A 13,821-nucleotide genomic window follows, 5' to 3' on the forward strand; every position below is an offset into this window, starting at 1 on the left:
CCATCCCTCTCCCTGCAGCTTGATCCATAGGTACATGCAGGAGAGCACGAGCAAGGACGGGAGAGAGACAGAGACAGGGACAGAGAGACAGAGAGAAAGACACTGAAACGGGGAACCAAGCAGAGTAAGATACCACTACACACCCACTACAATTAATCAACGGTAGAAGACTAAGACCAAGTGTTGACAAGGCTATGGAGCAATCAGAACCCTCATAAGTGGCTGGTGGGGGCACAAACATGGTACAGTCACTTTGGAAGACAGGTTGGCATTTTCTTTAAAAGTTAAACATGCACTTGCCATATAACCCAGCAATTCCACTCTCAGCTATTTCCCCCAAAGAAGTGAAAACACTGGGTGCGTGGGTGGCTCAGTCGGTTAAGCATCTGCCTTCGGCTCAGGTCATGATCCTGGGGTCCTGGGGTCCTGGGGTCGAGCCCCCGCATCGCATTGCATCTCGGGCTCCTTGCTCAGTGGGGAGCCTGCTTCTCCGTCTCCCCCTGCCCCTCTCCCCTGCTCGTGTGTGCTCTCTCTCTCAAAGAAATAAAATCTTTTTTAAAAAAGAAATGAAAACATATGTGCACACAAAGACCTGTCTGAAAATGTTCACAGCAACTTTAATAAAGCCAAAAAATAGACGTCCATTAATTGGTGAATGGAAAAAAATGTAGCATACCATATATGACATACTACTTTGCAACAAAAGGAAACCACTGGTTGAATCTCAGAAACATTATGGTAAATGACGGACCCAGTAATAAATGATTCCGTTTCTATGACATTCTAGAAAAGGCAAACTATAGCAATAGAAAGCAGTTTGGTGGCTGTGTGGGACCAGGGTCGGGGCAGTGATTGACTGCAAAGGGGCACGAAGGAACTCTTTGGAGTTTAGAAACATTCTAAAACTTGAGGGATGCCTGGATGACTCAGTCAGTTGAGCGTCTGCCTTCGGCTCAGGTCATGGTCCCAGGGTCCTGGGATGGAGTCCTGCATCGGGCTCCCTGTTTGGCGGGAAGCCTGCTTCTCCCTCTGCCTGCCGCTCCCCCTGCTTGTGCTCACTCTGACAAATAAATAAAATCTTAAAAAAAGAGAAACATTCTAAAACTTGATGTGATGGTGGTTGTATGTCTCATATATTTAGCCAACTTTGTGAAACTGTACACCTAAAGGAATTAAATTGTATGTAAATTATTCCACAATAAAACTGTTTAAAAAATAAGATGACTAAAAAACTAATACTGGGAACCCACTTTTGGAAAGTATATTGTGCATCTGAAGGACTGAAAAACATACAGAGGCATGCATGCAGTGGGTGCTCAATAAATGCTTTCAGGATGCAGGAGAAGCATTATGCACCAGTCAGTGTCCCCTAAAAGGAAAGCCCCTTCCCTCTCCCTAGTTCAAGACGGCCCAGGCTTAAGGTTACCCTTGTCTGCCATCTGGTGGCCAGTCTCCATCCTTCAGACCCCACTTCCGGAGGCTCTGTGGTTAGGCTTACAGGCAGTGGAGGGAAGGAAGGGGGCTTTCCTCCTGGAAAATCTAGTGCCTGAGAGGGCAAGTTGGTCAGAGGCAGGGGCACAGTAGGACTCCTAGGTCTATGAGAAGAAGGAGGCTGTAGCCTCTTAGAGAAAAAGTGCTTTGATAGAGCAAACAGGCTGTGAACACAATTTGGTATGTCTGCACGCTGAGATCAAATACTGTGTAAGAGAGGGTTTCCTTTGCGGGGGTGGGGGGGTTGGATAAGGTGAGGGAAGGAAAAGTTTAGGGGAGGCAATGGGGTAAGCAGGAAAACTGATCATGTGGATGCCCACGGTGAGTTGGGGGAAGGTCAGCAGAGGGTGGGGGGATGGTTGACAAGGAGTATTCCAAAAGGAAAGAGGAGATCTCCTTGGATGGAGAGACGTTTGGAACCAAGGAGAAAAGAGTCTCTTCTCCTGGACTTTCTGGTCTCCCAATCCTACTTCCAGGGAACATCTCACAGATAAACATCTGTATTGATGTGCAGCAATTGTGTAAAGTTTGCCCTCCCCCACCCCCAGCCGTGTCACAGAACCACTGAAAATAAAGGCAGACTTCAGGAGGTGGGTGGCTGAGGGACCCATCTGGCTCTCCTGGCCACTGAACAGCTCGCCCAGGCTCCAGGGGCCCATGGACAAGCTCAGTCTTCTTACAAAAAATGGAGTCGGTCACCTTGTGTGACACAGGTAAGTGACTGGGTGGGTGTTTAAATGTCAGTGGTAGATGACATTTCGTCTAGGGGACAATGGGTGGGGACGGGGACTTCTACATCCTCAGTAGTTGGTGGCCTCGGTGGCCAAGATCTCGGAGCTCCTGGGTTCCTGGCATCCAGATTTTCTACTGGCTCTGTACAAATATGGGAGCACGTGGGGCTTGCTGAGAGCCAGGTGTGGGTAACACTTCCCAAAGCACCCTCCTTCAAAGGGAGAGGAGAGGGAGGGTGGGGGTGGGGGAGAGGGGAGGAAGAGGGGACGGGGCCTGAGGCTCGGTGCGGTGTGAATTTCCACCAGGGTTTGCCAATGGGGGGATTCACTGAGTGCGTCTAACATGAGAGGACCTATGGGGGCTTGGCAACTAACAAGATGCGGTAGGTTCTTAGTAAATGCTGGCTGGCTGGCTGGCAGAACGAATGAATGGCTAAGGGAAGGAAGGAAAAGCTCCTGGCTCCTCAGTGCATGTGTGTGGGTATATCCGGCAGACCCCCACCTGCACTCGAGCCCCCCCTCCCCGGCCCTTCCGCCCCAGACACAGGAAGCTACAGCTCTGTGTGCTTCCCCTCCGCCTCCATTAGCTCCCGTGTCTTCTGGGGTAGGGTCTTCGTCCAGAACTGAAGCCTCTGGGCCTTCAGGGCCCGGCCCACTGCAGGCTGCGTGTTCAGCTGCAGGTACTGCTCTTCCTGGTCGAACACGGGCCAGTGGGGCAGACCCTCGCCGTTGGGGTCCCTGTAGACATGCCCACCCAGCAGGGCAGGGGGAGAGTCACTCGGAGCCCTGCTGAGCCCAGACCTGGCACCCCAACTGGGGTCAGGCGAGGTGCCAAACAGGCCAGGTGGCCTTGGGGAATGACAGGGGGATGCTTCTAGATTTAGGAAAGAAACTACCTCCCACTAGAGTGTCACCAGGAGGCAGGGCAACCTGGACTGCTTCTTCCCTTCCCGTCAGAGGGAGGCTCTGTGGGTAACATAGCACTGTCCCCCTCTTCCAGGTCACCTGGAGATGGACAGAGCGCCCAGCACCCACAAGGCCCCTCCCTGTCTGTGTGGGACCTGGAGCTGGGGAAGGAGCCACCATGCAATTAAGGATACATGTACGCTAATGAGGTCACAACAGAAAAGGGGGGCCCGTGAATGGGTTCAAGCCCCCCCCAGCCCTGGAGGTTGGGGTGGGGTGTGACATCTCACCCATTTCGAGCAAAGTTAGCCCAGTATTTCATCATCTTCCTGCTCAACAGCTTTTCTTCCTCCGTGACTTCAACTACAGAGAGCAAGAGGAAGAGGGTCCAGGTGAAGGCCAACCCCAGTTCAGCACACAGGTCAGCCCCCACCACACTCGCCAGCCCACGTGCAACTTTTCCCTGGGCCCTCTTCTGCCCTCCCTGGCCTGGCTCTCTGCCCACTCCCCGCCCCAGCCCTGGGGCGCCAGGCCCTCTCCTCACCCCAACAAGGCTCATTCCTGACCGAGAAGGCTCTCTCCTTCCTCCTGACACCGGAAAGTGATTTAAGAAACAAATATGCCTGCGAAACACCCTCCTCTGCACCCATGCCAGGCATCCATGGTTGGGATAGGGGGAGGTGGGGGGAGCACAGGCCCCATTCTGAAGAGTCTTGGAGTCCAATTCTAGCTCAGCCTCTCTAACTGTAAGATCTTGGGCACCTGGTCCCATCCTCTCTCTGAGCCTTGGTTTGCTCATCTGTCACCCTCACGGAGGGACCCAGGCAAGGCCCCGTCCCCCATTCTGGGAACGAGGAGTCTCTGAGGGACCCCTCCCAGGAACACTCACCGTAGCCTCTCCAAGAGAGGGTTCCGAAGACAAAGAATACCTCATCACCATGGTCTGCCCTCACATGGGGCGGCCTGATGTCCTTGAGGAAGCTGGGCCGATGCTGGAACTCGTAGAAGTAGACCGGGGCGTGTAAGCCTAGGGGGTGGGGTGGACAGGCCATGACATGGTGGTCCCTTACCTGGGGCTCTCCTGCATCACCCGTGGTGACAAGATAGCTAGGTCCAAAGCTGGTTGGAATCTGAACAATGGGTGAGGGAGCCCCTGGCTGGAGTAAGAGCAGGGGGAAGGACCTGGGTTCAAATCATGACCTCGGAACTTCCTAGCTGTGTGGTTTTGGGCAAGTCACTGAAGGTCCTCATCTGTAAAATGGGGAAAATGTCCGTCTCTTAGACTAGCTTTGAGGATTTACTGAGATGAGGGACATCAAGTGCTTGGCACCTAAGGACCCAATATATAGACATGGGTTGGGACCTGGACACCAATAGACCTCACCAGGGACCTATAGCTCTGAGCTGCCCCCTCACTGCTCTGGCCTTATAGATTTACTCACGCTGAAAATTGGCTACTTGGAGTGTAGGGATCACGAAGATGCAGTCCCCCATCATCTCAGAGAACTGGGCTCGGAGGGTCTGTGGGTCCCCACTGTCCCCCATGTACTCCTCCATCCACAGGTCAACAGACTCAGGAGGCAACATCTACCCCAGGGGGATCAGAAATAGTCAGGTTAGGCAGGCTGGCAGCAGCAGGGAGGCAGCAGGGTCAGGTTTGGGGAGATGGATTCTGGGGCGGTATAGGGAATGGGAGGAAGGGGCTGAGCTCTGGGGTGACCCCAGCCTTTGCTCATGGGAGATACTGCATGGACAAGATATCTTGGGGCTGGGTTTTCCCTTGCCTCTGGACAGGAGAAGAGTCCCCCTCCATTGGGGCAGGACCCCAGAAGCCTCACCAACGTTGTCGACACTTGCTGCAGGATAGCCTTCACTGTCTCTCTGTCCATTTCCTTCTGGGTGTCAGAGATTTTCATGGTCTGGGTAGCGGGAGAATCTCCAGGTGAGGGTAGGATGGGCCTAGAGCTCTGATGCCCTGAGCCCTGGCCCCACCACCCCCGTGGGCCCCCGGCACCTGGGAGCTTGGGGGTGGGCCTCACCGAGGGGATGAGCCAGCTGTACTCATCGTTGTTGACACCAATGATGCTGGGGACAGGTTGAAAGTCAGCGGAGGCCAGAAGCTCCTGGGGGTGCCTGGGCAGGAAGGTCCCATCCACTACGCCAGGGGTGATCATGAAGGGCTGAGAGGGCCCACGAAGTGAGGTCCCAGACATTTCCTGATGCGCTCTGAGTCCCATTCACCCGCTCCCAGCTCATCCAGGATGCTCACACCCCCTCCCCCAAGAGGTCCTGCCATTGGCTTAGCATGGCCTGGCCTCAACTTTCCACCCAGGGCTGTGAGGACACCAAGGTGTGGAGATGGAGTAACTTGCCCAGAGAATGTAAAGCACAGGCTCCCCACCCCTACTAGTCCCCTTCTTCCATACACACGTCCATTCAGCCCAACCTGGCTGATGGCCAGAATCTCCTCTTCAGTTTTACCCCGCAGGCAGCCCACAAGGGCCTCTGAGTCAACCTGGCCACAGGCAGACAGGTTGGCCACCATCTGTAAAGAGACCAGGCAGGGGCTGGCTCATCCTTCCAAACAGGGGAGAAGGATTTGCCCAACGTCCCAGCCGGGGGCAGCTGCACCCCAAATCTCAAGGTATTAGGTGTGGATTCGGAGGTCTCAGCCAGAGGGGCTGGCCCACCTGCCTAGACCGTCCTGCCCATGACGGGGCCCCTTGTTACCCCCACTTAACAGAGTAATGGAGGCTGAGAGGTAAGAGATGAGGCAGCAGTCTGGCTTCCCACAGTTCGGGGTACTCACCATGGAGACCGCATTGGAGGAGCTGACAATGAGGCCAGGCAACAGGGCCACACCGCTCTCCATGATGGCACGATGGAAGAGTCCTTGGGACATGGGGGACACGACATGGGAGGACACGCTTGTGCCACCCGCGGACTGGCCAAAAATGGTGACAAGGCCAGGGTCTCCTCCAAAATAGGCAATATTTTGCTGGACCCAGCGTAGCGCGGCCACTTGATCCAGGTAGCCCCAGTTTCCAGGTGCATGCCTGTCTCCAGTGCTGAGAGGCGGCAAGGACAGGGATGATGGGGCTGTCCTGGCTTCATTCAGCCGGCACTGCCCTGCCTAGCCCCAGTCTCACCTGAAGAAGCCCAGCATACCCAGGCGGTACTGGATAGTGACTACCACCACATCCTCAAAGGCCGCCAGAACAGAGCCATCATACATGGAAGCCATGCCCATCACAAGCCCACCACCGTGGATCCACACCAGCACCTGGGGAAATTGAGGCACAGACACCATGTGGCTCCCACCGAGCCCAAACCCCACTGGGGCTGCTACCTGGACCCTCCACCACTTTTTTTTTTTTTAATTAAAGATTTTTTCTATTTATTTGACACAGAGAGACACAGCGAGAGAGGGAACACAAGCAGGGGGAGTGAGGGAGGGAGAAGCAGGCTTCCCGCCGAGCAGGGAGTCTGGGATCGTGACCTGAGCCGAAGGCAGACGGCCAACGACTGAGCCACCCAGGCGCCCGACTCTCCACCACTTTGGCTCTGTGTGCCTAACCACACAGATAGATAGGCAGGAGTGGGTGGTGTCTTCATGACCTGGGCTGAAGGTGACCCAATTTCTATCAGGAAAACTGGGCTTCTCGTACTTTGGGTCCCACCCTGTGTACCAAAGCCTGGCTCCATTTCTCCTGGAACTCTCTCTGAGGTGAAAAGAAAAGGGGTGTCATCGCACATGCATGTTAGTTAAAAGTTTCTCCATTCTCATTGGTCCAACAGATACAGCACCTGAGTGGGTCTCCTGGGCACGAGTGGGTTGGGTGAGTCTTGGGTCCGTCCCAGGGCCACAGCTTCTGACCTCCGGGAGCAGCCAGGGTTCTATGGCCCCATGCCCGAGGGTCAGCCACTCATGCTGGGTAAGAACACTCTCTTGGCCCCAACAGTGAGAGGCTTCTTAGTAGGGTCCACACTGCAGAGGGGCCCCGGCTGATCCTGGCCCTTCTAGTCTTCTTGCAGAAGAAACGTGCTCCCACACCGCAGCCGGCGGGGCCTGGCACTCACCGGCAGACTGGAACCTTCCCGGGCGTAGGCAGGCGTGTAGACGCTGAGGTACAGGCAGTCCTCGGACATGGAGGTGACAGGCGGGGTCATACTCAGCAGTTTCAAAGCCATTGCATTCATGATAGTGATGTTCTGCAGACACCTAGCGGGGCCGTACCATGGTCAAAACCAGATCCTGGGCCCAGATTTGTGCCCCGCCACCTCCAGTCCCACTTCCCCCGAGACCTTGCTCACACACGGTCCTCCCCCAAAGCCCCTCCGCACCAAGTCACAGGCCGCAGGCTCTGGGGAAGCTGGGAGGGAGCCCCGCCTTCCAGGGAGGCCTCAAGGTTATGAAAGCCTTGGATATCAACCCTCCTGAGGCTAGGAAATCTTGACTCTTGGGGGTCTCTGTGAGAGCCGGGAGTTGCAAGTGTTGACATTCAGCTCTGTATTCCTGTACCCAGACGGGCGTGGAACAGGGGAGTAGCCCACATCCGTGGGCTGCCCGAATGAATGGATATTAACTTCTCATGAGAAGGGCAGTGGGACAGCCCTCAGCTCCAGTCAGGCTCTCAGGGAACCTCATCTCTCCCACAGAGTTTCCAGTTGCAAGAACATACACATGCCCTTTGGCCCATGGCAGCTGGCCCTGTCACTGGCCCAGTAACTGCACACAGAGGGGGTCCTCCACTCCTCAGGGATCTATAGTACCTGCTGCTGGAGTCAAGGGCTATTACGGGGTTCATGGAGCCAACCCAAGCCTCCCCTGGGGGCAGAGAACACCTGACATGGCTAGAAGTGAGGCAGATGTGTGTCTCTGCTTTAAGTGTCAAGCCCGGAGCCTGGGCAAGTTACTTTACCCTTCCAAGTGTCTGCATGCTCATGGGAAAAATGCATGTGGGGATCCACTAAACTCAGAGGGGAGACTGGCCGTGGGGGTTTAGACGAAATGACAACTGCAGCCTGGCCTAGAACTTGGAGTACCCTCCACCCTCCACTGGAGTTCCTTGGACTCCCTGCTTACATGGCTGGGTGGGAGGTCCCATCCTTTACTCCACTCCAAGGTTCAGGAGGCTCGGGGGGTGCAAATCGCAGGGGGCCTAGAGGCGGCTTGGCAAAGGGAATTCCCAGGAAGGTGTGGACTCCCACATCAGTATCTTTCACATGGACGAGGCTCCCCCGCACCTGCCCAGTGTGTGTGGTCCGGATGGGGCTGGCAGAGTCCTGGCCTGTGAGCAGAGAAATGGACATCAGGGTTGAGTCTATCCATCAGCTGCCCTCCCAGGCTATTGAAGTTGCCGGCTGCTTCTGGTCCCCAGCTGAAGGGACTCTGATCTACAAACACTTGCTTTACAAATTTCCTGCCTTTAACCCTGTGTGTCCACAGTACCCCAACCCACTCCCGCCCACTCCCCCAACTCTCTTCGCTGGATCTGGCCCCAGCCTTTTCCACCACACTCAGTGAGGCTTCCTGGGACCCAGCACCATCGTTGAGCCCTGGGAGCTTCAAACAAATGGTCACATAAGCTTGAAGGGGTGAGAGTATCCTTTCTGCTGACTGTGTGGATCACATGAGGCAGTAGGAGAACTGTGGGAATAGGACACGCAAGGCTCCTGTCCCTAGGGATCTCATGCTCTAAGTGGCAAGAAATGACATAAAGAAAGCATCTTTCAAACCAAGAGTGATGATATGGTGAGGAGAGCTACGAAAATGAGGTACCACTGTAACTAGACGGTAAGAAGTACCGCCCGCCCTACTATGGGGATCGGGGGGGGGGAGGAAGCGACTGAGGGTCGCCTAACACAAGGAGCCCAGGTGAGATTCTTAACACACAAGAATTTCTACAAATGAAAAAGAAGTGTGCCAGTTGTGCATATTTGGTGAATAACTATGAAATGGTGAGGGAATACGTTCAGAGTAAGGAATACAAAAAATGGCTCATACGCCAAGGAAGAAATGTTCACTTCACTCATGCTAAGAGAAAGGCTCGCTGAAATCTGACTGTGATGTTAACAACTTACTTTGTCACAAAAAGTCAGATGATGTATGTTTTCTGATGGAAGTCCATAGCCCCACATGAAATAGTCTTGCCCCGAAACATAACAAGGCAGAACCTGAAATTGAAATCTGATCAAGCCTCTAGAATACAAATAAATGAACACAAGCATACAGGCATACTGGGGGCAGGGAAACAGTTAAAAGACACCATACGGATGTAATCAGCAAAGCCCAAACTCTGGGATCCTCTCCAGAACAACTAAACTGGTTTCTTCGATATAAAAACAAAATTACAAGGAAAATAAAAGAGAGGCAGAGGAAGACCGAAGACTCAAAGAGATTCACATAAAAAAGGCTGATAATAACACACATTGGTAAAGATGTATAAAAACTGGAACCTTCACACCTTGCTGGTGAGAAGGTAAAGTGGTGCAGGTGTTTTGGAAAGCAATCTGGCAGTTTTTCAAAAAGTTAAACATAGAGTTATCATGCAACCCAGCAATTCTACTTCTAGGTATAAGCCCAAGAGAACTGAAAACATCCATCCACGCAAAAACCTGCACGTGAATGCTCATAGCAGGATTATTTATAATAGCCAAAAAGTGGAAACAATCCAAATGTCCATCAACTGATAAAATGTATCCCACCTGTACAATGGAACATCATTCAGCATACAGAGAAAAAAGTACTGAACACGTCGACATGGATGAACCTTAAAAACCTTATGCTCAATTAAAGAAGTCCGTCACAAAGGATCACATATGGGATGATTTCATTTATAGGAAATGCCCAGAACTGGCATATCCATAGAGACATAAAGCAGATTGGTGGTTGCCTAGGGCTCAAGGTGGGGGGAAGGAGGAATTGATGTGCTGAACTTTTGAATATACTAAAAACCATTGAATTGTATACTTTAAACAGGTGAATGGTATGCTATGTGGATTATATTGCAAAGCTGTTATAAGCAACACATCTACCAATTTTCAAAGTATGGACCTTATTTGAATCCTGATTATAAAAAAAAAAACCCTGTTAGTATCATCTATGAGATAATATGAAATAAGAACATTTGGCTAGATACTTGATTGCATTAAGAAATCATGATATTGTTATATGTATATATATATTCCTTTTCTCTTAATAGGACATAGAAATATCTACAGATGATATAATGTCTGGGATTTGCTTCAAATAATGGTGCAAGGGAGAGGTGGTAGTCTAGACAACACCAGGTTGCTCAGGTCTTGATAATCATTGAAGGTACGTCATGGATTCAGTGGGTGTGTTATAGTGTTCTACCACAGACCGGAAACCCTTTGGTGCTGTGTGGCTGCGGGCAGCGCCGACCCTCTCTACCCCTCGGGGTGCAGGGAGGTAAGCAGTCAGGCTCCCAGTTCCCCTGGTGTCATCTCCACCAGCTCCTGCCTGCCTGGAGCTTTCCTTCCACAGGTTCAGGTTCTGCTTCTACAGAATTTGGCCTAACTGAGCCTGGTTCATAATAAAAAGTAAAAAACAAAACCAAAAAACAGCCTCAGGGATCTATACTACCTACAGATCAGAGACAACAGGGCATGAGGGACCTTGAGGTGGACCCAGAAACTGAGTCCTGAAAGCAAGGAAGAGCTCTCAGGATGGGCAGTCCCACCTCCCTGCCCTTGCTCATACGGTTCCCTTCACCCTGAACAAAGGTCGTTCCCATTTCTACATCTGGGGGAATCCTGATCGTGCACCTCCTCACGGAAGCTCTCCCGGGTTCGCCAGTCACAGCTTATTGCTCCTGTTCTCCAGCCCTGAACACCCTTATCAGGCCTGTGACCATGAGGACAGTGAACACAGTGACTCCAGTTTTGAGGAGAGGGTTGTTGGTATTGTGGAGGGGCTGCAGAAGCCTCGCCGCCCCTTCTGAGGAAGCCCAAGGGGGTCTGGGCAGAGGGGAAGTGGCCATGCAGTGCCTGCCTGTCACTGGTTTTTGCCTGTTCAGTCCCACTCCCCTGCCAGACCCACCTTTCCCTTCCCAGCTCGCCTGCCTATTCCCTGCTCAGATCACCTACTGGATCAACACTGATGCACATGAGCCTGATGCCAGAGCGTGTGGATAAGGCCGGGGTCAGCAGCCACTCACAGGTTCCACCGAGGGCAACTAAGCAATGTCTTCCCAAGTCAAAGGCCCACCCCTCCCCCCAGTAACATGCTGTCTACACAGGTGGGACATCTGTCCATGTAATTCACTATGGCCACTGGCCTCCAATGCCTGAAGATTGTTATGGCAAAGGACACAACCTGTTGAAATGTCCCTGATCAGAGGCCAGTTACATCAAGGATGCTTCCTCTTTGAAGAGAAACCCTTGCAGGAAACGGTATGAGGAAGCTCTAGCATGTACAGCTGTGGGGAGGTCACCCCCTGTGTCAGGAAGTGAAAAAGCTGTGTGCCAGAAAAGGAGGGAGTTTGTGATCATTTAGGTGAAAACCAAGGATGTGTGCATCCTGTGTGCATCCTCAGGAGTAAATTCCTGAGCAGTGTGTAGAAGGCCCTGGGGATCCTAATGGTCCCTGTGAAGGAGCCAGGATGGGATGGGACAGGAGAGGGTCAGACATTATCACCTGTGCCCTCTTACGGCTTGTCCATTTTTTCTTTTTGAATGTAGGTCCAATCTGAAACATTAACATTTTTTAAAGGGAGGTATCAGCAAGGCCTAGCAAATTGTCCTGCTGGAGGCTCTCGGTGACCTCTGAGAGCCTGGTGAGCAGCTGGGAAGGGCGGAAGCCTCTTGGGGTGGGCCATGTGAAACGGATTAATGTTGATGCCTCCAGGGCACATCGGACTGGGAAGGGGGAGGATAGCTGGGTCTCACAGGTAGGGCCATTTGGGGTGAGAGGATCACACAGTTAAGAGGGGGCAAAGGAGCTGCGGAGGCCCCATGCATGGTTCCAGAATAGCCTACGCTACTGGTAACAGCCAGGAGAAATGGAAGTTGGCCCGAAGTGCAATCACCTTTGCTCTGGAGAACAAAAGGTGACCTCACCCCAGCCGGATGCATGAGGTGAATAGAAAGATATGACAATCTCTCCAACAGACAGGCTTTAGGATGCAGGGGTGTGGGCTTGCGCAGTCAGATTCCTCAAGAGCCAGTAATCTTGACTTGGGCCCCTTTGGAGGGGCACTTGGCAGGTGCTGGGACGCCCCTCTGGCCAAGGGCGCAACACTCAGAGCCAAACCGTGGCAGGAAGATAATTATTATTTTTCGCAGGCAGCGCTAGCTCTACCACAAACACTAAGAAGGAAACGTCCTGAATCATGAACCCACTCCCGCCTGCCTCGCCAGGTGCCCCTCAGAGCTCCTGGCCTCGCTTGCCCCTCCGTACTGTGTGACCTCGGTCAGCCACGACTCTCTCTGCACCTCAGGGGGCCCAGCCAGGGGTTTCGAAGCATTGGGTCTGGTGCAAGTTTCCCCCTACTGTGGTTCTCCACCCTAATCCACCTCCCTGGGGCCTTCCCTCCTGCAGCCTCAGGTCCTGTCTCTGCAGAATCTGGCAAATCCCATCCCAGTCCTTGCCGCCCCTCGAAAGAGCCTCACCCTGGCCCAGGACGAGGAAAAGCAGGAGCCCACAGACCACGGCGTTCAGCCGCACGCGAAGTCGGTCCAGCAGCATGGTCTATTCGCAGCACACTGCTGTTTTCACCCAAAGACTGCCCTGGTGCCCATCCAGCGGCGGTTCAGAGAGTGTCTCAACCAGGTCTGGAGTTTGGACTTGTCTAGGAGTAGGCGGGGCTAGCTGGGCAGGGAAAGCGCGGGGGGGGCGGGGGGCGGACTGAACAGCAAAAACCAGTGACAGGCAGGCACTGCATGGCCACTTCCCCTCTGCCCAGACCCCCTTGGGCTTCCTCAGAAGGGGCGGCGAGGCTTCTGCAGCCCCTCCACAATACCAACAACCCTCTCCTCAAAACTGGAGTCACTGTGTTCACTGTCCTCATGGTCACAGGCCTGATAAGGGTGTTCGGGGCTAGAGAGAGGGAGCAATAAGCTGTGATTGCGGAACCCGGGAGAGCTTCCGTGAGGAGGTGCACGATCAGGATTCCCCCAGGTGTAGAAATGGGAACGACCTTTGTTCAGGGTGAAGGGAACCGTATGAGCAAGGGCAGGGAGGTGGGACTGCCCATCCTGAGAGCTCTTCCTTGCTTTCAGGACTCAGTTTCTGGGTCCACCTCAAGGTCCCTCATGCCTTATTTTCCTTAATCTGAGGGTCTCCGCGGGCCTCCTCCCTATTCAGCCACAGCCTGCCTTTTGAAATGCACCCATGACTGTGGCATTATCTTTTTTTTTTTTCAGGTTTTTATTTATTTATTTATTTATTTGAGAGAGAGCACATGAGAGGGGGGAGGGTCAGAGGGAGAAGCACACTCCCTGCTGAGCAGGGAGCCCGATGTGGGACTCGATCCAGGGACTCCAGGACCATGACCTGAGCCGAAGGCAGTCGCTTAGCCAACTGAGCGACCCAGGCGCCCGTCTGTGGCATTATCTTAAGGACAACGGCAAAGATCGCAAAGATCGGTCATTTATCTATTTGACAAACATTTAAGGAGCGCTTGCGGGTCCGTGTGCTAGGGACTCGGCAGGGCACTCTGGGGCCCAC

At 53.3% G+C, this 13,821-nt stretch overlaps 1 protein-coding gene across 1 annotated transcript; it reads right to left on the reverse strand.

Moving 5' to 3' along the window:
- Positions 1-597: 597 nt before the first annotated feature.
- On the reverse strand, positions 598-13,381 carry CES2 (carboxylesterase 2). The gene is made up of 12 exons (XM_006741508.3): positions 12,765-13,381; positions 8,215-8,419; positions 7,209-7,350; positions 6,278-6,411; positions 5,938-6,196; positions 5,575-5,673; positions 5,168-5,308; positions 4,967-5,047; positions 4,571-4,715; positions 4,018-4,155; positions 3,419-3,491; positions 598-2,960 (listed from the first exon to the last, which is right to left on the reverse strand). The coding sequence occupies exons 1-12, from the start codon at positions 12,838-12,840 to the stop codon at positions 2,774-2,776; spliced, it is 1,680 nt and encodes a 559-aa protein (XP_006741571.1). The 5' UTR covers positions 12,841-13,381; the 3' UTR covers positions 598-2,773.
- Positions 13,382-13,821: the final 440 nt, after the last annotated feature.

Source organism: Leptonychotes weddellii, chromosome 16, assembly GCF_054177405.1.
Source record: "Leptonychotes weddellii isolate Sample4059 chromosome 16, ASM5417740v2, whole genome shotgun sequence".
NCBI lineage: Eukaryota > Metazoa > Chordata > Mammalia > Carnivora > Phocidae > Leptonychotes > Leptonychotes weddellii.